The sequence below is a fragment of the Pochonia chlamydosporia genome, assembly GCF_001653235.2.
Source record: "Pochonia chlamydosporia 170 chromosome Unknown PCv3seq00009, whole genome shotgun sequence".
Taxonomy (NCBI): Eukaryota; Fungi; Ascomycota; class Sordariomycetes; order Hypocreales; family Clavicipitaceae; genus Pochonia; species Pochonia chlamydosporia.
The window spans coordinates 793,432-818,287 of record NW_019154044.1 but is presented as its reverse complement, the minus strand read 5'-3'; the positions used below and the strand labels follow the sequence as shown (position 1 = coordinate 818,287).

Sequence of the window (24,856 nt, the reverse complement as noted above, 5' to 3'; positions counted from 1 at the left end):
TTTCAGCACAAAATCGTCAAACTCACCATCACGGCTGTTCGGATACCAACTTGGTCCAGGTACTTAATGTGTTCTTTTGGAGTCGTAGAAAACCGAGTGTAGTTCAAATTATAGGAATTGTGTTCAATTCTGATTTCAACTCAGATACCGTTCCTGGAAAGCAGTGATGATATATCTCACTGCATCCAAGTTCGGTAAAGGTTATCGACCGATGGCGGACGCACCACGGTTAGAGCTGTTTGGCTGCGTTGCGTCGCAAACCTATTGGGCACACGATATTCGATCTCCAGACCATACAGATAGCTGATTAACTTAATCGTCGGCTATATATTTATTAGAAATAGCTTTGTGTCTACTCCTCCGAGATACTGAATTGTTTCGCCTGTCCAGTCCAGCATCAATGTTTCCGACCCTGTGTGCGAAGCGCCAACCTACACCAGAGGGGCCATGTGAACACCTTCATCCAACATTGTGGCCTTCTAACGTTTTCGAAGGCAGTTGCCATGCTTTAAAAGTTAACTTGTTAAGGTAACGATAAAGGTCCGACTGATACGGCCCGCTTATCAGGCTCTCACCTGATGTTTTCATTCTCATGGTAAACAACGATTGAGTGCCACAATTTATATGGAAACATGATAGCATTCAGTCGAATAACTGGCATACCAACTAGGCTGCTCCTTATTGGCAGTTGATTCTTCATTTAGTTTCTGATGTACAACACCAAACGACTACAATAGTTAACTGAAATTGCAGCTGTCATGATCTATGCTCTACCACTCAGGAAACGCCACATTTTCTCCTACAAACTGGTCTCGGCCGGCGTAGCCGGGAAAAAAAAATTCATACTTGAGGAGAAATTTCTATTTTCCGGGTCCCAAATTCCGGTGTCTATGGAGATTTAATCCCTCTGCTAAACATTTCTCCTTGTGGAACAGATTTATCATGCCGCCATCTCAGCTGCGAAAATTTGTCATTATCACCCCAAATCTCAAATTCCAGTCTGTAATACTCGTAAGACCGAACATACTGCCCCCGCTTCACTATCTCATCATATGAAAGATTCCACACAAATGTATCGTGGTGATAGTGCCGCAACTGATATCGCTCATCCTCGCGGCCTAAGAACTCTAGATAGAGCTGCCCTTGGATATCCTTGATGTCAATGTACCAATTATTTATGCAGTTCATATATCGACCGGTATAAGCATCAAGGGGTCGAGACTTAGTCCCCGTAATTTGCTCACTTGAGAGCTTCTCCTCGACTTTTATCATCCGTTGAATGCCCCCCTCAACACACTGAGCTGCCAGGGTTGCATAATCATGTGCGGGATGTCCCAACATAAGCATGTCCATGACAAGCTGACTTGTCCAGTCAGTCACATCACACAGACCAAGGGAGTTTTGCAAGACGATTACGCCAGATTTCGTCTCTGGTATCAGAAGTATAGCACTTGTGGTACCTGGCATGTTTCCGCCATGCCAAATTGCGAGTTTGCCGGCATATCCTTCACCGAGTAACGGGAATGATTGTAACATATCTTGATTCCAACCAAAGTCGAGGGCACCGGGGAGTTGGGTCCTGTTCCATCCCAAGGCATACGTCTGCTCCAGAATACTGTTCGCCACTGGACGACTTATGTGAGGTCTCGCGATAGTTGCTATTTCCTTAATTGGACTGGCAGCTGCTCCTCCATGCGATTCTTCTTGCTCGTATTTTTGAACTTGATATTCGGAAGGCCTCTTAGCACTATTTGCTAGGCTAACCAAGAGCTTCGAGGCTCGGCTAAGGAGATTGTCATGAGTGGACGTAGAATTTTGTCGCACGATTGGAATCATGGCCCCGAAAGCATCCAAATAAGTTGTGCAGTATTTGAGGAGATCAGACATACAGGTCCGAACAGACTGGCCAGCGAACATCATTGTCTCGTCTGATGCGTTGCAAAACGGCAATCTATGAGCAGATCGATTCGTTAGGATGTTGTATGGTGCCGCTATATTGTCGTCGTCTGGGTGGCAGACAAATGAGCGTCTCATATTCAAAGGGATGAAAAGATTATCCTTGATAAACTGGCCCCAACTCACGCCGGATAGCTTCTCGATAACAAGACCCGCAATATTGTACGCATAATTATTGTACATGAAACGACTTCGGACTGGCTCCACCTGAGGAAGGTAGTCGAAGATTGGGATGGACTCGTGTTTCGGAAGCAGGATGCGGTTGTTTGACTCCAGATAAAGCGCATCTGACCAGGCCTTTCCAGTGCGGTGACTCAAAATATCCAGGACAGTTAGCTTGGCTTCAAAGATCTCTGTCGATTTCGACATGTCTGGGAGAATCTCGTGAACTGGTGTTGTCCATTCAAGCTTCCGTTGGTGGACCAAGATTCCCAAGCATGTTGCCGTCATCGCTTTCGTTAATGATGCGACGTAGAACAATGTGTTGCAATCAACGGGAAGATTACTCTCAAGATCACGATGACCTATATAAGACTCGTAGGCAACCTTACCATCGTGAATAACACCAATCGCCAAACCTGGCACACCAGCGTTTCTGCACATCTCCTTAACCACCGGCTCGATTTCCGATAATGAATTCGCCATGTCTGTCCTTGATTCACGTCTCGGTGCGTCGTTGAGATGTAGGGCCAAATCAGCCAAGTAGATGATATGAGATGGTGGTAAACTGGGTACTGAAAGATGTTCACCTGGTTCGAGCAATCCTCACTGCAAAGGCCAATATTTGTATGGAAGCCCAGGCCTGTGCACGCAGTGACCTATGCATTTTGTTGAACGCACGGGACATTGGCATTGTAATTACAGTGGCATTGGTGTATTCTAAACGCGGAAGGTGATATTGTAGAGACAAAGGCGATGCAAGACATTTGAGACCATAGGAGCAAACTAATCGCCAGGCTATCCATCGGATTGGGAACATTACGCATTGCACAAGCTGCGCCATACTGTTCGTGTGTTTCCGGCGGGCGGCTGGGATTCTGTTGGTATTCATGACAGTACTTGCGTTACATCACAGCGGGAGTTGATACAACCGGACTTGCAACAATTAAAGTATAGGTCCTGTCTGAGCTATTCTCTACTTCCGCCAGCATAGAGCGATTTGCTCGACACATATTGGAGAAGGTGTTTGTAAGAGACTGCCAGTGCAAGACTACTTAGAATTGCTTCCAGTCAGAGTTAGTAGAACATGGCGGTAGCCGTGATGAGCGACTGATGATGGAAAGGTATCTTGTCTCTGTTCCAAGGGCCTCGGCCTTCCATCGGAGTTTGGATGTGCCTCCCAGGCGACAGAGGCTATCCCCAATAGTAACGATCCTGAGTAAGATGTCACGGAGCTCTAATCTAGAAGACTCAAATATGCTCCGCGACTTGGCTTCGTGGTCGGGGGTAGAATTTGTTGGCTGAACCAGAGAACACTTCCTTCATGGTTGGAGGCCCCCAGGGTTGACTTAGCATAACAGTTTGCAGTTTAATGCATCGGTCGAATTCGGGCTGCTGATTTAATTGCTTCTTTAAGTACGGCTTAAAGATATGCTTCAAGCTACCTGTCCCCTCGCGTACTAAATCTTGCATTACTTACAACACAGAAGAGCTTCAATAGCCGTGGGCATCGTAAACCCTCCCTGTTCTCAATTTCCTCCAGCATACCAGTTTCATCCAGCCCATCGGTTTCGGCCTTCAAGTCGGTCTCTAGTAGTATATCAGTTTCCTCGAGCCAATCCTTTATGTACTTTGGCCCATTCTTCTCCAAGCCATTCCAGTCCCTCCAACCTATCCTCCTCAAAGCCGCGATGCCAATTTCGCTCACACCATGACATCCCACGATCCCTCCAACCACCATTCTACTTGCCACAAATCGCTGTATTGGCAAAACCCAGCCACATTGTACCTCGCGATACCATATGCCGTATTGCTCGCGAGCTTCAATTTCGTTGCCATACTTTGCATCCACCTGCTCTCTGTAGACTGTGCGCCAGCAGAGAGTCACCGGAAACCTGCAGTGCTCGCATCTCGCTCCGAGGCCACCACCTTTTGCTTTGAAGTTTTGAAACATCTCAAGCCATCGACGCGCCTCGGCTGCTTCGGCGCGGTGTTTACAATGCTCCATATTGTGTGTTGCCGAAATGGGGTGACCCCATTCGTACCAAGCACAGAGAGGACAGCCGAGATTACGATTGTGTATGAGCTCTCGGACCTGGCAAATAAATGGATGGCCCGCATTGTACTTGCCTTGATCCCAGTACACATCGCGAGTTGGTACCCGTGCTACTCTGGCGCGAACCAGCTCTGGAATACACTCCTCATCCGTCTCTTGTTCGAGTCGAGGAAGGTCACTCGATAACCCGAGCAGCGGATCAAGTGATGCTATGCTGCTAATGTGATGTCGCTCGCCGTTCGATATCTCTGGTCCGCCATTGGGGGCACTGGCTGTGCTAGATGGCGGGCTCATCAACGCCATCGCTCGTCGACTAGTGCGCTTCGTAGAGCTTTTCGCTCCATCGACGAACCCGTCTCTATCTGATTGTGTTTTCAGCATCGAGGGTCCATGAAACAGCGTTGTCAGTGCCATTGCGCAGTCGCTATCATCTTTGTTTGACAAACGCATAATGTTGCAGAAGCAGACATTATTAAGCACCTAAGGGCAGAAGAGCTTCTCAAATTATAATATAACCCGTAGTTGTTAAAATTATGCACAACGTGTTGTCGACATTGTTAACTGTCACCATGGCGTCAATTTCTTCGGCGCACCACGTTGCAAATTTGTCGTCATTGTCCGTCATCAATGTAGACTGCCTAGTTTAGGTACTCAGAACAAGAACTTTAGACGCCAACTCCTGCGCCATCTCACAGTATGGGCTCAAGTGCATACTGCAACGAAACATTGAGGACACCAGACCGCCACGTTACTGTGACGGAAACAGGGTGTGTACCGTGCAGCGTAGTGCAACCCTGCTTCACTCAACAATTCATTATTACCCATTCAAAGCCGTATCCTTGATATCCAACTGCTCCGTTGTCCATCCACAGCAATTCCATCACAGGTACAAAAGCCACATTACGAGCTTAAAGGCTTGTGAAGCCGCATTCATGGTGCATCTACTTTGCAGCCCTTTGCATAAACATGGCTCGAAGTCGTGTCCCCCCAACCTACCTAAGGCCAGCACAAGCGAATAACTAGGGCCTGTGCCGAGCGACGAAGTCTGCCCGACAAATGTCAATACCAGAAAAGTCTGTCGACTGCCTCGGTGAGCTGATGAGCCCGGCGAGAGGCTATCGAGCCGGTTTGCAGTGCGGACTCCCAGGCTTGGCTTCTCTACTTGACCGCCAAATGTGTCAGGCCACTGCCTGCTATCAAGCACTCCCAGCTCAGCCCGACAGTGACCACATAGGCTTTCGCAAGGCTCGTCTGCATGGGCCAACATCAGAGGATTTCGTGTGATGTTATGAGTACCCTGCTCCCATTACCGCATATTCTCATTAGGTGGTGCCATGCGTATCGCCAGGATACAGACAGGTTTGCTGGTAACAGAATTGGGCAACACAGCTACTCCTTGCTGCTGCTAAGTGCCTCATTCCTTCGTCTAGCATCATACTTTTTGCTTCAGAGTACTCCCGGCTTTGGCAATACGCGCAGCCAAAGCCATAAACGCACCAAGCAGAATGGATGAGGCACCAAACATTTGCGCACCAATGTAGTCTCCGCCTTGTTTCTGGAGGATCGCACCGCATATAGCCGGTCCTGTCAGATTTGCGAAACTAACAAAACCAAGAATCATGCCAACTCTTGTACCGGTTCTGCTGGGTTCAGGGGTCATGGTCGTGGCAACGGCTGGGAAGAGAGCCTGCAGGGCTGCCGCAAGTAGTCCATAGATGACCGCAAACACATAGAGTCCCGTAGGTGAACTAACAGCCGCCCAGCAGTAGACTAGTAAACTGGCAAGAAAGCTGATGGGGATCAACAAATTCAACATGCCAGTCCACCTGTCAGCAATGATGGTGGGTGCAATTCGCCCAATAATGCCGATTCCGTTGAGGACCATGAGCACGTAAATCGGCTCACTGATGCCAATCTTGTCTCTAGCAAAAGTTCCGAGATAGAAGAATGCCAAGTACAGTCCCCAGAAATTAAAAAACATGCTCAAAGAAAAGAACAAGAAGGGGACATCTGTGAAAGCTGACCTATCCGTCCAATCGCCAGTCTTCCGTGGTGGAAGAAGTGGTTTGAAGAGGAATATGCAGGGTAGATATGTGGCCAGCATAATAAAGCCCATGATTCGTAAGGTCCAAGGGAAACCGAAATTGTCATGAAAGATTAGCCAGTGTATCAACACAGGGTACACAAGGCCACCAACTGCGGCACCAGCCGCTGCAAGACCAACTGCAAAAGCTCGGTATCTCTGGAAATACTGAGAGAGGATTGACAGTGCGGGACAAAAAGTGCAGCCATTGCCAATGCCAAGACAAACAGCTTGCGCAAGGAAAATTTGCCAGTATGTCTCACAAAGCGATGTCATGAAGACACCAAGAACCTGAAGAATTACGCCAAAGGTGAAAGTGATGTGAAAGTACCCGGCATCTGTTACACGTCCCGCGATGACCCCAATGGCGAACAAGAAGAAGACCTGGACGCTCCCGATCCAAGCGATGGAGGATTCAGTCTGTCCCAACATTCGGGAGTAGTACTCCTGGAAGACGCCATATCCATTTGCCACGCCCCAAGTATTGAAAAAGACAATATGCATCAATAAGACATGAAGCCAAGCCGTGGCACCACCGTCTGGTGCAACCGGGAGTTGTTTGGCAACTCCCTCTTGGTCACTTAGACCATTTTGATCCTCGTTGTTTGGCGTGGCCGTCGTGTTGCTTTCGACATCTTCTCTTCCACGTAGCTGCATCTTCAGACCAATCACGGATTCCTGGTTGGCACGGACGGTATATTGGGTTGCACACGTTTCTTAGATTGCCGGCGTCTTGTTGGTTGGCTGTTGTAAATGGCAATAAAGTCGTGTCACCACAGTACAATGGATGGGCACAAGGGAGTAAGGGAGGTGCTGTTGTACATGTTTTTAAACCGGGGTGAAATACATGGATAATGCGTCAAAGTCTTCCTTCGCCTCTAAACTACATTGGAGATTCCTTTTCTTTCGCAACATTTTTCATAATGCTGTTGCCGAATATCCTCCTCTTTGCCATGGGCCAATGAGTTTGTCCCCGTTATTGCCGCTTCTCCCGCCACGCTAAACCTATTTCGGCGATTCCTTCACCCTCTCACCAAGACATCCTCGCCGATGCCCGACAATTTTGGACCTCACCCCATCATTTTGATGGATGCACCATTGTTCCCTCGGCTTCAGCCCTGTCACCTGCTTTGTCTCTGACGCGCTCACAAAACCCGTTCATCCCGTTACTTACCATTGGACCCTCGTGCCGACTGTTTTGACCCCCAATTGGGAGAACACGACTGGAAATTTGCCAAGGCCGACGAGACCCCATCTTGCGTTCATGACTCCATCAGCAACGGGTCGCAAGCGGTCAAGGTTGGCATGCCAGACCTGTCGAGATCTGAAACGCAGATGTGATGGCGCCCATCCTTGTGGAACATGTGTCAGATTTGAATATGATTGTATATATCAGGAAGGAAAGTCGAGGAAGACCCGCAGACATCGAGGTCTCGAACAGCCTGGTCAAGCTCAAGCAATCAAACCTCCCACGCCGGTGGCGCTTCGTCCAAGCGCTCAGGCTTCCCCCGAAGATGCAGTCGTATCAGCATCGGCAGCAACCCCACACAATCAGACTCGATCGCTTGAGGCCAACTCTGGATCGGCGTTTGTGCGCAAGCTGGCACTAAGGTTAGACCCCAAGAAGAACCCTCGGATGCATACGTTTGCCTGGAATGCTTTCCTTGGGTCTCGCCAGGTGAAGCACATACCCGTTTATCACACTATCACCGAGTTACTTCCTTTGCAAAGGATGCAGGAACTGGCCGCAATCTATTTCCAGAAAGTGGACCCAACTTATGGGTTCATAGACCGCCACGAAGTGGCACGGCATATCCAACTGAGATGGACTACCCAAATAGTTCAACAAGCTCAGGATGCTGTCCTTTGCGGCATTGCCGCATTGGGTTTTCTGTTCTCACAAGTTCAGTCAGATGCTGTGGAATTGGATTTGGTAGAATCCGCAAGGATACTCCTTGAACAATCCATGTCTATGCCCGCGTCGGTTACTATGATCCGGGCATGGCTACTTCGTGTTGTATATCTCAGGATCGCTGGAACACACTATGGAGCCTGGATGGCAAGTAGTATGGTCATGCATATGATCGAAGCTGCTGGTCTTACTATTGAATCGCCCGGTGAATCTGCGCTTCCATCTACACGACAAGAGGTTGATGCTGAGACCGCTCGGAGAATTGTCCTTGTTGCCCAACACCTCAACATATGGATGTCGTTTGATATGGGCCTTACTCGTGTTTCCTTTTCCAATGTAGCAACCATGGCTATGCCCATGTCGCGCCCAGGAGACTTTACAAGCGAAATCACAGAACTCTTGCCGTTTTCTGTGGAGCTCGACCCTGACAGGAAACCGACTGCGGCGGAGCTGGAGAATGCTTTACATACGGTTCTTGGGCTTGTTCATTCCATCCCCCCTACGGTTCTTGCGCAATGTAACCTAGCACTATGCCTATGTCGTCGACTCCGATCAATGGAAGTTTCGCTTTCAGACGCCATTCTTCAGCAAATTCTCGTCTTGACAACCAACGGCATCCAGGCGGCGCAAGCCATTTTGGCTGCTCGCGCACCATGGCATCACATGGCGTATGTTCCCTTTCAAATTGTCTGTGTTCTTCTCGCCATTGATACAGTCTCATCCATCTCTCAACTACGAGATGCAATGCAATGTCTCAAGGATATTTCGGCAGTGTACAACACAAAAGCGACAGATGATGCCCTGAAGACCGCCCGCTCACTGGTTTTGCTCCACCAGAGGGGCAAAGAGATGTTTGCCTCGGCATTAAATGACATTTTAAAGGTTTATCCCTCGAATGCGGTGGAGGAAGTGTCGCAGACATCGCCGCCGATGTCTGATGGAGCAGAGTGGATGGACATGCTTCCGATGGATTTCTCAAATCTGCAGTACTTTGATATTGAACAGTTCCTTAGTCCTGGATTCTTCTGGAATGCTGGAAGCAATGGGTTAGTATAGGGTTCTAATTCCAAAGTTCATCATGCTACCTAACGAATGAAGAAGGGATCTCACGAGTTACCAGGGAAAACATTGTATTATCTGACAGTACCATTACATGACACACAGCATTGGCAAATATAATCCATTACCTTTGAGACATGTTGCTCCTGTGCCGATATTACATTATAACTTTGCCAAATTCTGCGGATTCCACAATTTCAAAAGTGGCCCGTCTTTGCCATAGACTGGATCCTCTTCTGGCATCTCAACCGCTCTGATGGTAGTGCGAAACTGGGTCGCTGGCTTCTTGCCGTGCTCATTGACCCATTTGGGATGACGCTGAAAGAGTTCTTAGTGTCACTGTCATGTAGTAGTAGCTGCAGCACTTTATGGCTTACTCGTGGATAGACGCCGATATAAAAGTAGTCTGGCGCGCTCTCAAGGCTGGAATGCGCTGTTCCGGCTGGAAGAACGATTACATCTCCCTTCTGCACCTTGACCTTAACCCCGGCGCCGTCTTCAATTTTGCCGAGTAGCATTGTAGAACGGCCGCTGACAATCCCTACAATCATCAGTTGTAACTTCCGTCATACGATAGTGAAATACAACGCAGCCTCACCATAGCACTCGTGGGTATTGGGATGGAAATGGCGAATGCCGATGTGGCCCCAGGCTCCCTTGTCCCAAGGTGTTAGTATTGCTCAGGGCACCTTACGAACCAGCTTATGTAGTGTCATACTCTCTTTTCCCAGGTATTTGCAGTAAGAAATTCTGTAACTACATCTTCGGTAGCATCTATCGGCAATACCCCGCGGTAATGCAGCACCGGCATCGGATTATTTGGCACATCTTTGTTTGGGGACAAAAAGTAGCATTGAACAGAGTGTGCCATCGTGAGGAACGAGTCCAAATGAGCCGGGTGTATGAATTGAAGCGCAACTCCCTTAGAAGACTCGTAAGTGGATTATTTGTACGATATCATCCATATCGTCATAACCATGCGGGACGAAGTCCGCATGATTGGGATCGGCTTGGACGGCCCGATCACGAGTCGGAGCTGAGTTGAATTCCGGGTGGCTTACTGTTAGTGCCAATCACACCAAAATCCGGGGTTGACACCAAAAACGACCACTAGGTCATTTGCTATGACAAAAGAAAACGCTTCGCTGATGCAGAGAGAAAATCTTCTTGGTTATATCCGTTGAAATCTCCCCTCTTAGACGTGGTTGATTGCTCAAAGCCCACTAATTTCGGATTCGAGGATTCGCATGCATGCCAAGACACAAATAAGGAACTGGGAATAATAATTGAGCCGTACCTACTCGTTTTGCATGGGACCCTGATCTAATGAAATGTCCCAGACCACAAATTGACTGGATTCGACTAAAATTGTTTGATACAGCCCAACCTTTTCTCAAAAATAGTATTGAACAGACCCAGATAGACGATATATCTAGGGGAGACAGTGTTAGATATAAGCTTACAATGGTAAAGCAGCCTAGACTAATACATGCTGTGTCCAGTATCAGTGGACTGCAATAATATTCTCTTGGCCACAAATGGACTGGGGTGAGTCACGTCGTACTTATCACCGGTCTTCCGTGCACTGGCCCCAACTCTGACATCATTGCCGGTCTGGATTTCATCCTTAGAGATGCCGCTACCCGAAGTTGCCCTAAGGGAGTCGTTGTGAATATGAGCTTGAGAGGGCCATTCTCTCAGGCTGTGAGCGATGCCGCCGCTGCGTTGGTTAAGGAAGCCTTCTTTGTGGTAGCTGCTGCTGGTAACGATGCAACTGATGCAAGCCGATGGTCTCCTGCGTCCGAGCCTAGTCTTTGTACTGTTGGTGCCACTGACTATTCAGACTCGCATGCCCGGTTCTCTAACTTTGGCCCCCTTGTTGACATTTATGGTCCCGGCGTTGGTGTGTTGTCTGCTAAAGTTGGCGGTGGTTGCTTCTTGCAAAACGGCACGTCCATGGCTGCTCCTCACATTTCTGGTATTGGTGCCTACTACCTGAGCCTGGGTAAGCCTGCGAGCAGTATGTGCACATTTCTTCAGGGCCTTGCTCTGAATGGGGTTATTTCAGGGGTTCCCAGAAACACGATGAACTTGCTCGGTCAGAATGGCATCGGTGCCTAAGACCCGAGCATAGAGTTGTAGTCGTTGCATAGCAGGGGATGCAAGTTTTACAGTGAGGGAGTCAGCATGGTGGAATGAAAGAGACTCATGGTTCTGATTGTTGCCTTTACCTTGGATAACAACCTCAGTTGATACTGATATGAGGTATGACAAAGCACTCAACCTGGTTACAACCAAGCACCGTCATCATTGGTAACAATGTGCTTTGAAAAGAGAATAGCTAGTGGTTATCATATGAGCCAGAAAGGTTTATGTTCTTATATTTGTATTCACAGCTAAATATGCCCTCGACTAAACTGGTACTGTGATACAAAACCGGTCCGCAGATGCGGCAATATCATTATCCCTTGGAAGATTGTCATACTCCTCCAGCTCATTGTCTGGCGTTGGTTTGGCGTCTCCAAACATATCAGTATTATTCTTTGCATTTAACCCCATCTCTGATCTCGAGAGATTTGTTGCCTTGCAGATATAGTAGGCTAAATCTGAGGTCGATGCTGGCAGCGTGGTCATGGTTTCCTTTGATGCCTGCACTTGCAACCCTATTTGATCCATCTCGGGTCTCTCGATCCAAGAAAAGCCCTTGTTCCAGTAGGTGAAGCGCTCTTTGTCGTATCTCCACTCATAATCCTCCCATCTGTCTTCGGCAAGGCACTGCATATAGTGCAATGAGCTGCCCGGCCATAATGCCGTCACTTTGCCGTCATTTTGTCGTTTGACTAAATCTTGTAAGTAACATGCCCATTGACCAACTGAGTAAATTTACTTACACCAGCTGCGACAAGTGCCAGTCCACACCATTCCTTTCATAAATTCTCTGGTGTGGTTGTCGAAGTCGTCTTGTGCGCCTTGAAGGACATCAAATGATAAGGCTCGATGTCGGATCATTCTCTGAAGCAGTCGAATGAAGTAGTCGCTAGTTGCCTCTAGTGGTCCTAAACGACAATAATTAGCTGACAACACCACTCATAATTTAGAAAGAAGCTGCTTACCCATCAGACTACCATTAGAAATTGGTGTATTTGGACCCAAGTAGATGAGATAATTTGGAAAGCCAGATACCCCTGTTCCGCAGTACGAGATCGGATCTTTCCCCCAAAGGTCTTGTAAGTTGATACCTTTTCGGCCGATAATGGGGAATCTCGGCCTGAAGCTTGTGTTGAATCCAGTTGCAGCGACGATAACGTCGGCAGGGTACTCAATGCCTCCTGCAACAATTCCTCTGGGCGTGACCTTCTCGATGGAGTCAAACACAGGCTGAACATTAGGCTCCTGAATAGAAACTAGAAATTGTTCTCCAGGGTTTATTCGACGACATCCAGCCTCAAATGGAGGGATGAGATGACGCTGTAGCTCCTCATCCTTTATGATGGACCGCATCCGAGCCTCGAAACGATTCCGCATATCCTGCTGTTCTGGGTTTAGTTTGAAAAACGCCCCAAACATTCCATTAAACTGAGATTCTATTTCTTTTCGCAAGGTGATGTAGTTGTTTTCGTCCTTTCTAAAAAGTTCTTTTTCTTCCTCTAGATAAGTATGGTTATTATTCCCAGCGTTAGGTACCACGACTGGTGGGCAAATCCAAGACGGCGTACGAATGTAAACATTGATGTGTTCGCATTTCACTTGAAGCTGTGGAAGTACTTGAATAGAACTCGCGCCAGATCCGATAATCGCAACAGTCTTGCCTTCGAGGTCGACAGATGAGTCCCAGGCCGCGGTGTGAAGAATCGGACCAGCGAAGGTATCTAAACCGTCTATTTTTGGCATCTGCAGGTTGTTCAGGATGCCACCGGCGTTGACGAGGATTTCAGATACGATGGTATCTCCATGATCTGTTGTAACCGTCCAATTGGATGTGGATTCAGACCAGCTTGCCGAAACTACCTTGCAGCTATATCTGATGTGCTCATCAAGGCTGAACCGCTTGGCTACTGCTTTCAAATAGTTCTTAATTTCAAATGAGGATGCATATCTGATGCGTCGGTAAGCTTTGCGTAACCTTAAAATGAAGGGGTGCAACTAACAGCCTAGACCAGTCAGGATTTGGCGCAAAAGAAAACTGGTAGCAGTGACTAGGCACATCACATGCGCAGCCTGTGAGAAATCAGCACCTCAGCTTGCCTGTCAAGTCTCAAACACTGGTATTGAATACCTGGATAACGATTCTCTTCCCATGTACCACCTAGCTCGCAGTTTTTCTCCAACAGCTGAAAGTCTACGAATGGCCCCAAATGCATCCGAATTTTGCAGGCTAAGATAGTTAGGTTCAATTCTGAAAGTGGATGGAATAAAATCTCGTAGGACCACTCACCCATCAAAATGCCCGAAACCCTGCACCCGTAATTAGAGCCATATATTCAAGGAATGAGTTTGACCACTTACCCTGCTCCGATAATAGTGCATCTCAGGCGTCGTGTTGACGAAGTCTCAGCTTTGTCCATGGTGAGCAAGTACTACATTCATGTGAAAGAAATAAAATCTTGTATGATGTGATGGAAAGCTGCTATACATTTGCTGTGTTATTCTCAATTGTATCTTGAGATAAGATAGCCCTGCATTATCTTTACGTCGGCGACGGCCCGTGAATCCTGAGCTGGTCGAAGTGAGGCGGACCGTCCGGGCCGGACCCAAGTTCCGGATCCTGTCGACTCTGGTCCAGACTCGTATTGAGATATGACTACCACCACTACGTCAAACACAAAATCCCAGCCACAGAGCGGTGAATACCCAGGTGACCACTCTCTGCTGGGTCAGGTGAGCATTGAAGCGCCGAGAATAGTACGCATTGACGCCGTTGGATGTGTGATAAGTTGGGCGGGCTGACACACTACCAGACCACTTCAGGCATTTGTGCTTTAATTTACAGTCTAGTAGGTTCCTGCCCAGATATGGAGTCTTTGGTTAGGCCAACTAGCATACTCACCACTGACACATTTAATGATTTGAAACGGTCGTCAGGGCCCAAAGTTCTCACCCGACTATCACATGAACTGAGTAGGGGAGACAACCCTTCCGAAGTGAGATACTTTTCATTGTACTTTTTGGTGGCATGCGTGATTCGAGTGTAGATTGGAGTTTGATTATATCATTTTAGTTAACGGATGCAGATGGTCACCGCCAGTAAGCTCTTGAACCAATTTTGATGACACAGCTGTGTTATGAAGTAGTGCGTCCGTATGGACTATTGACTAGTAGAATAAATAAAATGAAACTCTCCAATACCAAACACCATGGCCCGTCCATCTTCAATAAATCTATAGTTTGGCTTGTTCTACTGTAGTTAAAAGTCTAAGAGGCGGTCCACCACGGCTCCCATCTCCAACCTTGACCACATCGCCTGCTCCGGAGGGCAGTCTAAATCTCCACTTCCATCTCAGTTCCTTTGGAGCCTTGTTTTCTAAACAGTCTACAATGTACTTCCCAAGAACTGGGAGAAACTTGAATCCACTAAATATGCTGTTAGTAAGAGTTTCTTCGAATATTGAAGTTGAGCTTGACAATGACATACTGTCCCGACCCACCAGTGGCAATAAATAGCCCTGGAATTTGAGGGTGTCTGTCTGCAACAAAGTCTCCTTCCGGAGTATCGGAATACCAGCATAATCTCAGCCGAGACCACGGTCGCTCAGCAAATTCGGGAACCAGGTCTCTCAAACCATCACGAAGCCCTTCTTGAGCATCTTCTGGCATGTAAGAGTTGCGAGCATTGTTGCTGTCTCGCTGTGGACATGAAATTACCCGAGCTGGGGAGTGGCCGTCATCAACCTTGACTTTTGTGGCATATCCCCAGCCATGACGAGCAACCTTGAGGATGTTGGACCTCGGCGTTGGAGGAAATGCAAATACCCCCTTATTCGAGTTGATCATAACTGGCATGTTTCTCAAACGTGCAGCTTCTTCTTCCGTCAACTGAATGAATCCAACAGGCTGCGCTGATGCCGAGCTAGCATGTCCGACTTGTAAGAGGTGATTTGTCCATGCTCCTGTTGCCAAGATCACAAGCGAAGCGTGTATCGGAGGCCCTTCAAGAACATTCACTCCCACAACCCTGGCTTTCTGGTAATTAAGGGAAATGGCAGTTCCTCGTCGACCAGTGACGAAGGAAACACCTGCAACACTGCAACGAGCTGCCAGTTGAGCGATGCTGGATGCAGCGTCCGCCCATCCTCCTTTAGGGTTGTAGTATGCACTCAGCCCTTCAAGCTTGCCAGGGATACCGGGGCGCCTTGAACGCATCTGAGTTGCATCTGCATACTCTTCAATAGTCTTGCCCAACTGCTCATCGACTTGCTTTGACTTGGCCGTGTACTCAAATCCGCCTTTCTCGTTGAGCATGACGAACCCAACTTGGTGATAGTGGTCAGGGTATTCCGCTGCCCATATTTCTACTGCCTCTCTGGCTAGCTTGCTGTAGAATGGATCGCCATAGTCAAATCTGATGATTCGTGATATATCCACACTGCTGCCATCAACCGCCGGGGGCAAATAGCGATCTAACACGGTGATATTAGTATAGCCTCGCTTTGTCAGCTCCAAAGCTGTTGACAGTCCAAACACTCCGGCACCAACAATTACCACGGATTGTGATTTAGCAGGTGTGTTATCGGACATCATTGTCACTGTAAGGATTATCGCCGAATACAATACTGTCGGACACGCCACGTAGCATGTCGAAGTTGTTCTCCATTGGTATGTCCAAAGTCTTTAATAAGTCACCCAATGCCCCTCGTTTTCAAATAGCCATATCCTCATTGACCAAATCTAATGCATTGCTTGCCATCCTGCTTCTGTGGCTTACATGTTGTCCAATCGTGAAGTGGTTGGTGGGCACGGAAGACGAGTAGAGACAACTAACAGTGGGGACGGATACGGTCCGTATTCCGGCTCATATGTCTTGGGATTCACGGACCCTCAGCGAGAGTCCCGACACTGATAACGGCGTAACGGTTCTTGATACCGTGGTGGATGGAGCGAGAGTTGGGTATAATAGAGTTGAAGCCGTAGCTCTTGTGGAAGATGGCTGTAGTGTCCGGTCGTTGAAGAAAGAGACAAAAACACATTTCTGTTATTCATCATCGTCAAAATAAGAATACTATTCTATTTTAGCACCATGAGCTGGTTCGGATTTGGAAAGACTGCAGAGAAGGGCGATGACGAGTCCCAAACAGGCCAAGCCCTGCCCGCAGCGTGGTACAGATCCCCTGCAATGTACGAGTTAGAGCGCCGGGCTATCTTTTCCAAGAAGTGGTTACTCATCACCCATAAGCTTCGATTTCCAGACACTGGTCACTTTGTGAAAATTACCGAAGCCGGGTATACATTCTTTTTGATCAAAGATCGCCAAGGACAAATTCGTGCACATCACAATGTTTGTAGGCACCGAGCATACCCCATCGTCGAGAAGGATTCCGGGAAAGCATCCGTTCTTGCCTGCAAGTATCATGGTAAGTGGACGAATGCTTGTCTTTTTTTCTGTAGTCGAACTCATATTAACCAGCTGAGTAGGTTGGTCATACGGATTTGATGGCCACTTAGCCAAGGCGCCCAAATACCAAGAAATTCCTTCTTTTAAGAAGGAAGATAATGGCCTTTATCGTGTGCATGTGCACGTTGATAATTTGGGCTTTGTCTGGGTAAACCTGGATGCAAATGATACTCCATCAGTTCCGTGGGAGCAGGATTTCGCAACAGTAGACTTTCAACCACGGTTATTGAAGTTTGATATGGATAAGTATCACTTTGATCACCAATGGGAAATGACTGGAGACTACAACTGGAAGGTGCTTGCAGACAATTACAACGAGGTTAGGGACAAAGACTACATCTGTTTGCGGTTTTACCTGTGCTAACGTACATGATGCAGTGCTACCATTGTCCTACCGGACACCCTGCACTTCCTGCAGTCACTGACTTGACTAAATACTGGGTGGAAACATCAGGTGGTCATATTCAACATTATGCCGTAGACAAAGAAGACCCAGAGGCTAAGAGCCTGGGTAATGTCAGCACATACCTGTACCCGAATGCCTCGATGACTGTCACGTAAGTAATTTCCTGACCGACCACAAGAGTAAGGATAAAATGCTAATCATGGCCGCACAAAATAGACCACATTTCTTCTTCATTCAACGCTGTGTTCCCCTATCCGCGACACAGACGCACATGGAATACGAGGTATACAGGCACGATGATGCCACTGATGCCGAGTTCACCGAGATTAGTGATTTTTTCAAGAACATCATGAGAGAAGACAAGGATCTGTGCAATGGGGCGCAGAAGAATCTCAACACCGGCGTTTTCTTGAATGGCGAGTTACACCCTCGGGTAGAAAAGGTACGATACCAGCCATTCCGCAATCGTCGACAAAATACTGTTTCCGTCTCTAACTTGTCGCGCAGGGCCCTTTGTTCTTCCAAAAACTGACTCGAGATTTGGTGACAACACATCACGAAGCAGAAGAGGCAGCCGGAGCTGAAATTTGGCCAGCAGTACCCAAGCATAAGGTCACAACCACGATGCAAGCGGACATAGACTTGTGCAGCCGGCTTGATTGCGAATCGAGCCGTAAAGCAAACTGCGAATTGGCATGGTAGTCAGAAGATTGATCATTAGTAGCCATGGATAATGTAATTAGAATGAATCAAAGCTTAGCCAGTTATCAATAGCCTTTCCAAAGTCATTTGCCTGTAAAAACAAATGTTCTTGCCCATCCAGGCCACCAATGCCTTCAAAAAACCTGTCTTCAACAGATACTCCCATCACTGGAGTGCTTTCGTCCATTTCTTCAATGTTCTCCAGAACCCGTGGGGTTGGCGGCATGTCCTCATTTGGTGCGTAAGCTGGTGTCTCCTTTGATACCGCCTTGTGTCCAGATATACCAGCCGAGCCGACCAGGTCAAATTCCGCACTTGTCCGCACATCATCCTCGCGAGACTTGGAGCCTACTTTCAACGTCTTGCCAAAAATTGACTGGTCAGCACCTGCGTCTGGTCTCCCGGCCCGTTCATAGATCAGAATATCCCACAGCAGCTGGCCGTCGATGGAAAATGATCTGCGGCCGCCGAGAAATTCGTCATCGAGCGAGTTTGGAGACCGGATTTCCCCGACACTTTCCCTTAGTTTGTCAAGGTTATTAGCCTAAAGGGCCGTCAGCGTTCGTAATCCGTGGATGCAGTCCTCTTCCATCAAATATACGAACCATGATTGACACACAGGGCCAGGTTCCGCCCATCCGCCGTAAAAACCCCATACATTTCTCAAACCCCTGCTGAGCTTTATCCCGAAGGGCTTTATCTTTGACAAAGCTATGCTGGAGATGTATCGTAGCCACAATAGCAATGCAATGGGCTAGTGACGGGTCTGAGATGTAGAATGACTTCTTTTCCAGCAGGTTAATGAAATACATTATCCACCCGGCATGTCGGTTGATGTATTCGAAAGAGTGGTGAATAAATGATTGCGGTATAGTATATCGGAAGTTTTTGAGTCTCATTGATAGTAGGAATGGATGATTGAGTATACACGGAATGACGGCATAAACGATTTGGATAAAGAGCCAAGGACCCCAGTAATCACGCCGCTGCTCTAACGAGTCTTGGTCTTGTTCTGCAAATTTATTAGCAGCAAAACGGTATTTTAGCGGCACACGGCAGTCAAACTCTAGATGGAGATGCATGATGCTTGAGTAGTCTGAGTGTTGGTTCCAAGGCGGAAGTGCATCTGCGGCTACACGACTCGCAGCGTAAGCCCTAGCCATTCTCCATGCCTCGCTGAGCTCCAGAGCATACTTCATGATACCGGAATCCATTTGGCTGTATCCGAGGCTCGGTACCGATGGCAGCACAGGTGGTTCTATGCCAGAAAGAGCAGCAGCGCGAATTTGGGATATGGATGGCGTAGTGGTACCGGACAGCGCGCTGCCAGGGCCAGTTGATGGCGGTATACATCCTTGAAGGTTCTGAAGCATAACAATACTGTGGACACAATCGTTGAACTCTTGGGCGTCTCCAAGCATGTTATTAGGCTGCACACTTTGAGCTAACTGACTTGCAATAGCTACGTGCAGTCCTGCCTGAGCAACCTTGCCGTCTGCGAAAGCACGTGAGTTAACAACTGATAGCTACTGGTGTAGAATTTTGCGCAGCATTTTGACTTACCAGCAAATTCTACCATGCTCAGAATGCACAGTGTCTGTAGCGTTGAAAGCTCGGCTTCTGAGCTGGCTATTCGACTCATAACGGCACTTCTGGCTTCCTTTTCCATTGAGTCCAACCTTTCTCGCTTTTGTGGCGTGAGAGTGCTTGGGGGATATCGAAGACTCAATGTCTGTAGAGCGAGTATTAGCTCGAGGTCTCGAAACGTGAGAGATTCCAAGAATATGTCGGGATTGAACAGAGAAATAGGCTGCCCGTGACACCAGGTGAGGTAAAGCCGGCCCATTGCTAACAAGTTCTCTTTTGGAACGAGTAAATCACTACAAGATAACTTGTTAATGGCCCAGTCAACTTCCACATCACTGAGTCAGCTCGTAAAGACATACAAGAGTTGTTCGCCTCGCTCCTCGCCTACGTTCCACCACGGCATGTCTCCATGACTCGATGATCTTGCACTTGTTGGCCTTGCTGTTGTGCTTGGACATGGATATGGCGCTATGGGCTGGCGGGCAGACACACCGACAGGACTAGGTCTATTAGCTGCTGGTATGATTCTTGTCAAGAGACGGCCTACCTGAGCCGCTGTATGAGCTGGTCCATTTTCCCTTCAAGGCTATCAATGCGATACTCCTAAAATCTACATTAGTCAAGTGAGCGACAAGTTTAACAATGAAATCAGACAGCCAAACCATTTTCCTATCGTGCCTCAATTGACCAGTCTCCGAATTATCACCGCCGGAGTTGTACACACAACGCTGACCTAGACGCTCACAATATGAGCATGTCGGCCGCTCTCCGGGACATCGTGATTTTTTCCGCCTATAATACAGAGTCAGCTGAAGCTGTCGCGTCCAGCAGGTACCGTCTTCCGAAGCATTCATACCGACAAGGCTCGCAAGCCTGTCGTGTTCGTTTGGTATAGCGGCCACCATCCATCACGGGATACCGTTTCCGAGCGCGCAACTGTTCCGAATCTCCCCCATCCACCACCGTAAGATGAAGCAATGAAAAGGAGGGAGTGGGAGGAAGCGGTCTATGTCCGCCACGTTGAGATAAGGTCAACAACTGAACCTGCCAACGTGCTAAGCCGATGATCGGGGTCCACCAAAGTCGGGGGGCCATGAGTTCATTGTCAGTGCGGGGGAGGTGTCGTCTGGTGGCTTTCAAACTTTCGATGTGCCGAAACTGTGCCTAACGTCACGTTGACGAAGGGTCTTCTGACCATATTTGGGTGTATTAGCCGCGTAAGTCCGGCTGAATCCATACGGCAGTTAGAGTACAACCACAACCCCACAGGGCTAGTCGAATCAGCAAAGGACAGGAGGCTGTATCGAGGAGGCCTAGGAACGACTCCACAAATGTTGAATGTCAACAAGCTTTAACTGACTAAAGTCTTCCTCAACGGAGGCATTCGGGATAGGCAATGTGTTAGACCAAAGGACGAACCAGCTAGCCTTGGCCTTGCCGTAAGGTGTGAGCGTAATGAATGAGGCCAGTAGGTTCATCTCTTTGATCATCTGCCAAGCTGGGAGCAAATCAGCTGGTAGAAAAGTGAAAAGTATGAAGGCGATAATGTGTTGGGGATCTGAAGAACAATTGCATCTCCTCCGACCAAACAAGAAAGGAATCTGTTTCCTGTAGGCTACTTGCGCAATATAATAAATTAGTCTCAGAAGCTAGCAAGAGAGTGAGTAGCACCGAGTGTTTATTTTCCAGTAGTCTCTATGAGTATTATTGGTGCTCGGTTATACCTAAATAGAGTAGTACGTAAAGTTAGTTACATAAGAAATTGAGCTTAAATATGGGCAAGGGTCCTACCACCGAGGTTGAGAATGCTAGATGCCAAATACGAATGCCAGAGACGTCGATGTAGCCGCATAAATCACACCTAATCTCGCATCAATTTGCTTGCTAAAATAGAAAAACAAGCGTCCTTTGTTGCCCGATTCAAGGATCTTGGTCTCGGTCGATGTACAGGTTGCAAGCGGATCGTGTAGTGTGCCAAAGACAATGGATACAGCGAGAAAGGCAAGAACGACGACCGCAGGGCCGACTACAGGTAATAAAATATACTTTCATTCATCCTCATATTACCGCAACCTGACTCTTAACGATCTTATCCAACCGGCTCAGCCAGACCAGACCATTCCCATCACTGTGTCATTGGTTGTCCATATCCTCATTGCACAATCTATCAGCATACTGGTTCTGCTCTCTCGGAATCCAGATATAATCCACGTCTCCCACCTCTTTCAACCTATCATCAAGATCAGAAGCCTCCTCAATAAGATCTCTGTTCACAACCTCGTAGCCTGCGGCATTGATCCATCCATTTCTAGTCCACTTGTAAATCCAAATTTTCATGCAGTTCACTGCATATTTGGAATCCGAGTAGATCTTGACATTTAGATATGGATTTGTGTCAAGATCTTGACGCTTCTTCAAGGCTTGCTTGAGCGCCAAAATGATGGCTGTGACTTCAGCCCGCTGGTTTGTGGGTGGGGGATCCTGGGGTAAGGATCTTGTCCAAGCAATATCGTATGTTCCATTTCTGTTCTTGAAAGCGGCTGCAGCAGCGCCTATTGCTCCTGGTTGTCCGTTTCGTCTACAGCCACCGTCGGTGTAGATTTCCATGATGTAAACCATGATGGCGAGGCTGGGTAGCGTTGACGAGGATGCGATGTGATGGCTCAGTGTTCTGCATAAGAAGGTGTGATGGAGAGGCTTGACGGCTTTTTCCAGGAGTATGAGGTATCCCGGCAGATAATAAGGTTTAAGTTCACGGAGACGTGTCAATTTTTTTGTTGAGGAATTGATTGCATCAGCCAAACGGGACATGTCAATGTTCCAAAAACGTGACCTAGTATGGTGCAGCCAAACAAACAGCTGCGTTTGCTCGAGGGACTTGAAGAGAGATGACAGAGCCATGGAAGGAACCTCCAGATATCGACTTTGACCATTTTCAATTCCTGGTGGCACATTGAATCGAATCGAATCGAATCGAATGTGTATGCGCTAACCAGACCATCCATCAAATCGTTGCAGCTTTCCGACCATCTTGTCCTTGAACTCGAACCTAGAATCATTGATCTATTGCTCGTTAAGATCAATATGCCACGCAGCTCCAGATGGATCAGTCTGACCACTACGCTACCTCCAGATCTGCGGCTTGCTGCTGCACGTGTTGCCAGGGCTGTCTGGCGCGAGGTCGGTGCATCGAGGTTGGTCAATTTGATACCTGGTGGCAGTCGCCCGCTTGTCCTATATTCCCAAAGCAGATGGATCGACCGAGGCCCTCGTCCTGAATTGTGTCGAGGGCGAACCTGATCAGCCCTCGCAGTCGGCCGCGTACACAGTTGACATCATGCGGCGGCGAGTAAAAGTCAATAAGGGTCAGCCAGGGTATGCATTGATACCTGCGAATTGTATCCCTCTACTCGATCGTATTCAGGAATGGGTTTAGCGGATCCCTGACCGGAAGGAAGAGGCTCGTCGTAATAAGGAGAGAGCTCAGCGTGAGAAACAAGAGAGGCAGCGGTTGGCAGAGCTAGAGCGGCATCGGGTTCTCGCCGCTGCCATCGAAGCCTACGAGCATCGCCTAGCCGATTTCGAAGCGTCTCAGCCTGCCCCAGCCAAGAAGGTCAAAGTAGAAGCCAAGTCTTCAGTTACAGTCGTATCCGGAGCGTGCCCAGACTGCGCGGCACCTTTGGCGGCTTGCAAGAAGTGCAACCGGTTATCATGTCTCCTAGCTGGCTGCAGTGGACAAGGGAGAGGATTTGCTCCTCAGATGTTTTCATCACGACCACGAGATCTTCTGCGGCCCATGCCGAGAACAACAGCGTGGTAACGACCCGCTCAGACAGCTTCTTGCAGCCTGTCCTGTGTGTGACAAAGTCGCCTCGGGGAGTGCCCGCGATGCTATATGTCTTGTTCTCTCAACATTGCCCCAGATGATGACAGCTTATATCTGTCGATGCCAAAGGCGGTGGTGCGTCTAGCTGTTATGATCCTGAGGCCAGAGCTGGGGTGCAGGGACACAAGGACACACAAAGGCGAAACTTCTCACTCTATCCCAAATCCTGTGAAGCAGTGTTTGCAGACTCAGTTTATATACGACCTGGGCCGGTTCAATTTATATCGCATATCTTGATTGAAAGAAGCACAAATTACCCTTGCTAAATACAGATTTTTGGTAGCTCTGTTTGACACCATCATTGTCTAATTGAACTCTTCATGGCAGCACACACCGATCAATTTGTCGGGGTGTTAGTGATAAAACGCCAGCCTGTAACAGCATAGCCGTGAGCACGATGACTTGCCATGTGAAAAGTTGCACAAAACGACAAAGGTGACGTGATGCGTACGCAACCGACTTGAACAAGTGAATTCTCCTTCGCACCTGAAACAGACCCTCATGCAGAATACTTGACCACACCTACGGCAAACTAACATCTCACTACTCGAAAGTGGAAGTTCCCATTCAATAATCCCATGCGATTCGCATGTATACCATTGCAGGCATCAGGGCAGCACCAAACTGCTATTAGCTTTGAATACTATGTACCAACATGCAAGCTAGCTGCACAGGCGGTTGTCGTAGAGATACTGTCGTTGTACCAGTCTCGAGCCTGATGACGCGCGTCGGGAGGGCTAACTACAAGAGCCAAGCGAGCAAGCAGCAATATAGGTGACGACATGGTAGTGGATGATGCCATATCCGAGTAATATCTCATAATCCATGGCTTACTTTTTTTCTGTGCTATCCGGTCGGTAGTGATCATGATCTAAAGAATAACATACACATGATGGCCGTGGCCCGGGTACAAGCTCGCAGTGGCTACTGTGATACTGCTGATCAATGGGCTTCATCTGAATCGGTCGCTCATGTCTATCCTATAGAACGCCTCATGAGCACTAGTGTCAATAGAAGCTTGTTTCTTAACTTTATTATTGTCCTTACCCCACACTGTTTCTTGTTAGGCCGCCGGGTTTGCCAAGACTATGGAACCACGACATCGCGGCGATGCTGTAGCACGCAGGCTTGACATTTAGGAACGCATAATTCGCCACAGCTACTACATGTAAAGTTTAACAAATTAGGTTGCTCGCACGGCAGGTGGCTCGAGTTTCATTGCTTCTTGGCTGTGCGATCAGCGTTTAGAAGTTCTCTTCATAAATGGTCGGCGACAACTCCTTGACTCACAAAAAAAAATCTGCTTCTTGGTGCCAAGACACTAACCAAGTATTTATGTATGTATGGGTTGATCCTTTAATACCTTGTTTGATGTTTGATTGCACAAGTAGACTTGGCAAGTAGTAGCAGGAATGTAGTCAACTAAACTGTCCACTTTTCT

The 24,856-nt window shown here is 48.0% G+C and overlaps 10 protein-coding genes across 10 annotated transcripts; 3 read left to right on the top strand and 7 right to left on the bottom strand.

The window, feature by feature from the left end:
* Positions 1–888: 888 nt before the first annotated feature.
* Positions 889–2,601, bottom strand: VFPPC_10783 (beta-lactamase family protein; the record flags this gene model as incomplete). The annotated part of the gene is made up of 1 exon (XM_018289094.1): positions 889–2,601. One exon carries the CDS (start codon positions 2,599–2,601, stop codon positions 889–891), a length of 1,713 nt encoding a protein of 570 aa, XP_018138288.1.
* A 3,002-nt stretch (positions 2,602–5,603) lies between these two features.
* On the bottom strand, positions 5,604–6,911 carry VFPPC_10781 (monocarboxylate permease; the record flags this gene model as incomplete). The annotated part of the gene is made up of 1 exon (XM_018289092.1): positions 5,604–6,911. One exon carries the CDS (start codon positions 6,909–6,911, stop codon positions 5,604–5,606), a length of 1,308 nt encoding a protein of 435 aa, XP_018138286.1.
* A 607-nt stretch (positions 6,912–7,518) lies between these two features.
* On the top strand, positions 7,519–9,222 carry VFPPC_10780 (C6 transcription factor; the record flags this gene model as incomplete). The annotated part of the gene is made up of 1 exon (XM_018289091.1): positions 7,519–9,222. The coding sequence occupies one exon, from the start codon at positions 7,519–7,521 to the stop codon at positions 9,220–9,222; it is 1,704 nt and encodes a 567-aa protein (XP_018138285.1).
* A 165-nt stretch (positions 9,223–9,387) lies between these two features.
* On the bottom strand, positions 9,388–10,096 carry VFPPC_16796 (cupin domain-containing protein; the record flags this gene model as incomplete). The annotated part of the gene is made up of 4 exons (XM_018294549.1): positions 9,388–9,543; positions 9,603–9,766; positions 9,824–9,881; positions 9,944–10,096. The coding sequence occupies 4 exons, from the start codon at positions 10,094–10,096 to the stop codon at positions 9,388–9,390; spliced, it is 531 nt and encodes a 176-aa protein (XP_018138284.1).
* An 803-nt stretch (positions 10,097–10,899) lies between these two features.
* VFPPC_10779 (subtilase family domain-containing protein) lies at positions 10,900–11,346 on the top strand (the record flags this gene model as incomplete). The annotated part of the gene is made up of 1 exon (XM_018289090.1): positions 10,900–11,346. The coding sequence occupies one exon, from the start codon at positions 10,900–10,902 to the stop codon at positions 11,344–11,346; it is 447 nt and encodes a 148-aa protein (XP_018138283.1).
* Positions 11,347–11,637: 291 nt separating this feature from the next.
* Positions 11,638–13,790, bottom strand: VFPPC_10778 (monooxygenase; the record flags this gene model as incomplete). The annotated part of the gene is made up of 8 exons (XM_018289089.1): positions 11,638–12,065; positions 12,117–12,281; positions 12,339–12,872; positions 12,942–13,321; positions 13,374–13,443; positions 13,502–13,600; positions 13,661–13,680; positions 13,732–13,790. 8 exons carry the CDS (start codon positions 13,788–13,790, stop codon positions 11,638–11,640), a joined length of 1,755 nt encoding a protein of 584 aa, XP_018138282.1.
* An 813-nt stretch (positions 13,791–14,603) lies between these two features.
* On the bottom strand, positions 14,604–15,960 carry VFPPC_10777 (sarcosine oxidase; the record flags this gene model as incomplete). The annotated part of the gene is made up of 2 exons (XM_018289088.1): positions 14,604–14,796; positions 14,858–15,960. The coding sequence occupies 2 exons, from the start codon at positions 15,958–15,960 to the stop codon at positions 14,604–14,606; spliced, it is 1,296 nt and encodes a 431-aa protein (XP_018138281.1).
* A 499-nt stretch (positions 15,961–16,459) lies between these two features.
* On the top strand, positions 16,460–17,942 carry VFPPC_14826 (iron-sulfur cluster-binding protein, rieske family domain-containing protein; the record flags this gene model as incomplete). Its single annotated transcript, XM_018292594.1, has 5 exons — positions 16,460–16,793; positions 16,855–17,153; positions 17,213–17,391; positions 17,457–17,682; positions 17,748–17,942. The coding sequence occupies 5 exons, from the start codon at positions 16,460–16,462 to the stop codon at positions 17,940–17,942; spliced, it is 1,233 nt and encodes a 410-aa protein (XP_018138280.1).
* Positions 17,943–17,979: 37 nt separating this feature from the next.
* VFPPC_10776 (Zn(II)2Cys6 transcription factor) lies at positions 17,980–19,932 on the bottom strand (the record flags this gene model as incomplete). Its single annotated transcript, XM_018289087.1, has 4 exons — positions 17,980–18,486; positions 18,548–19,437; positions 19,506–19,822; positions 19,889–19,932. 4 exons carry the CDS (start codon positions 19,930–19,932, stop codon positions 17,980–17,982), a joined length of 1,758 nt encoding a protein of 585 aa, XP_018138279.1.
* Positions 19,933–21,662: 1,730 nt separating this feature from the next.
* On the bottom strand, positions 21,663–22,148 carry VFPPC_10775 (ribonuclease H1; the record flags this gene model as incomplete). Its single annotated transcript, XM_018289086.1, has 1 exon — positions 21,663–22,148. The coding sequence occupies one exon, from the start codon at positions 22,146–22,148 to the stop codon at positions 21,663–21,665; it is 486 nt and encodes a 161-aa protein (XP_018138278.1).
* Between the last annotated feature and the right edge of the window lie 2,708 nt (positions 22,149–24,856).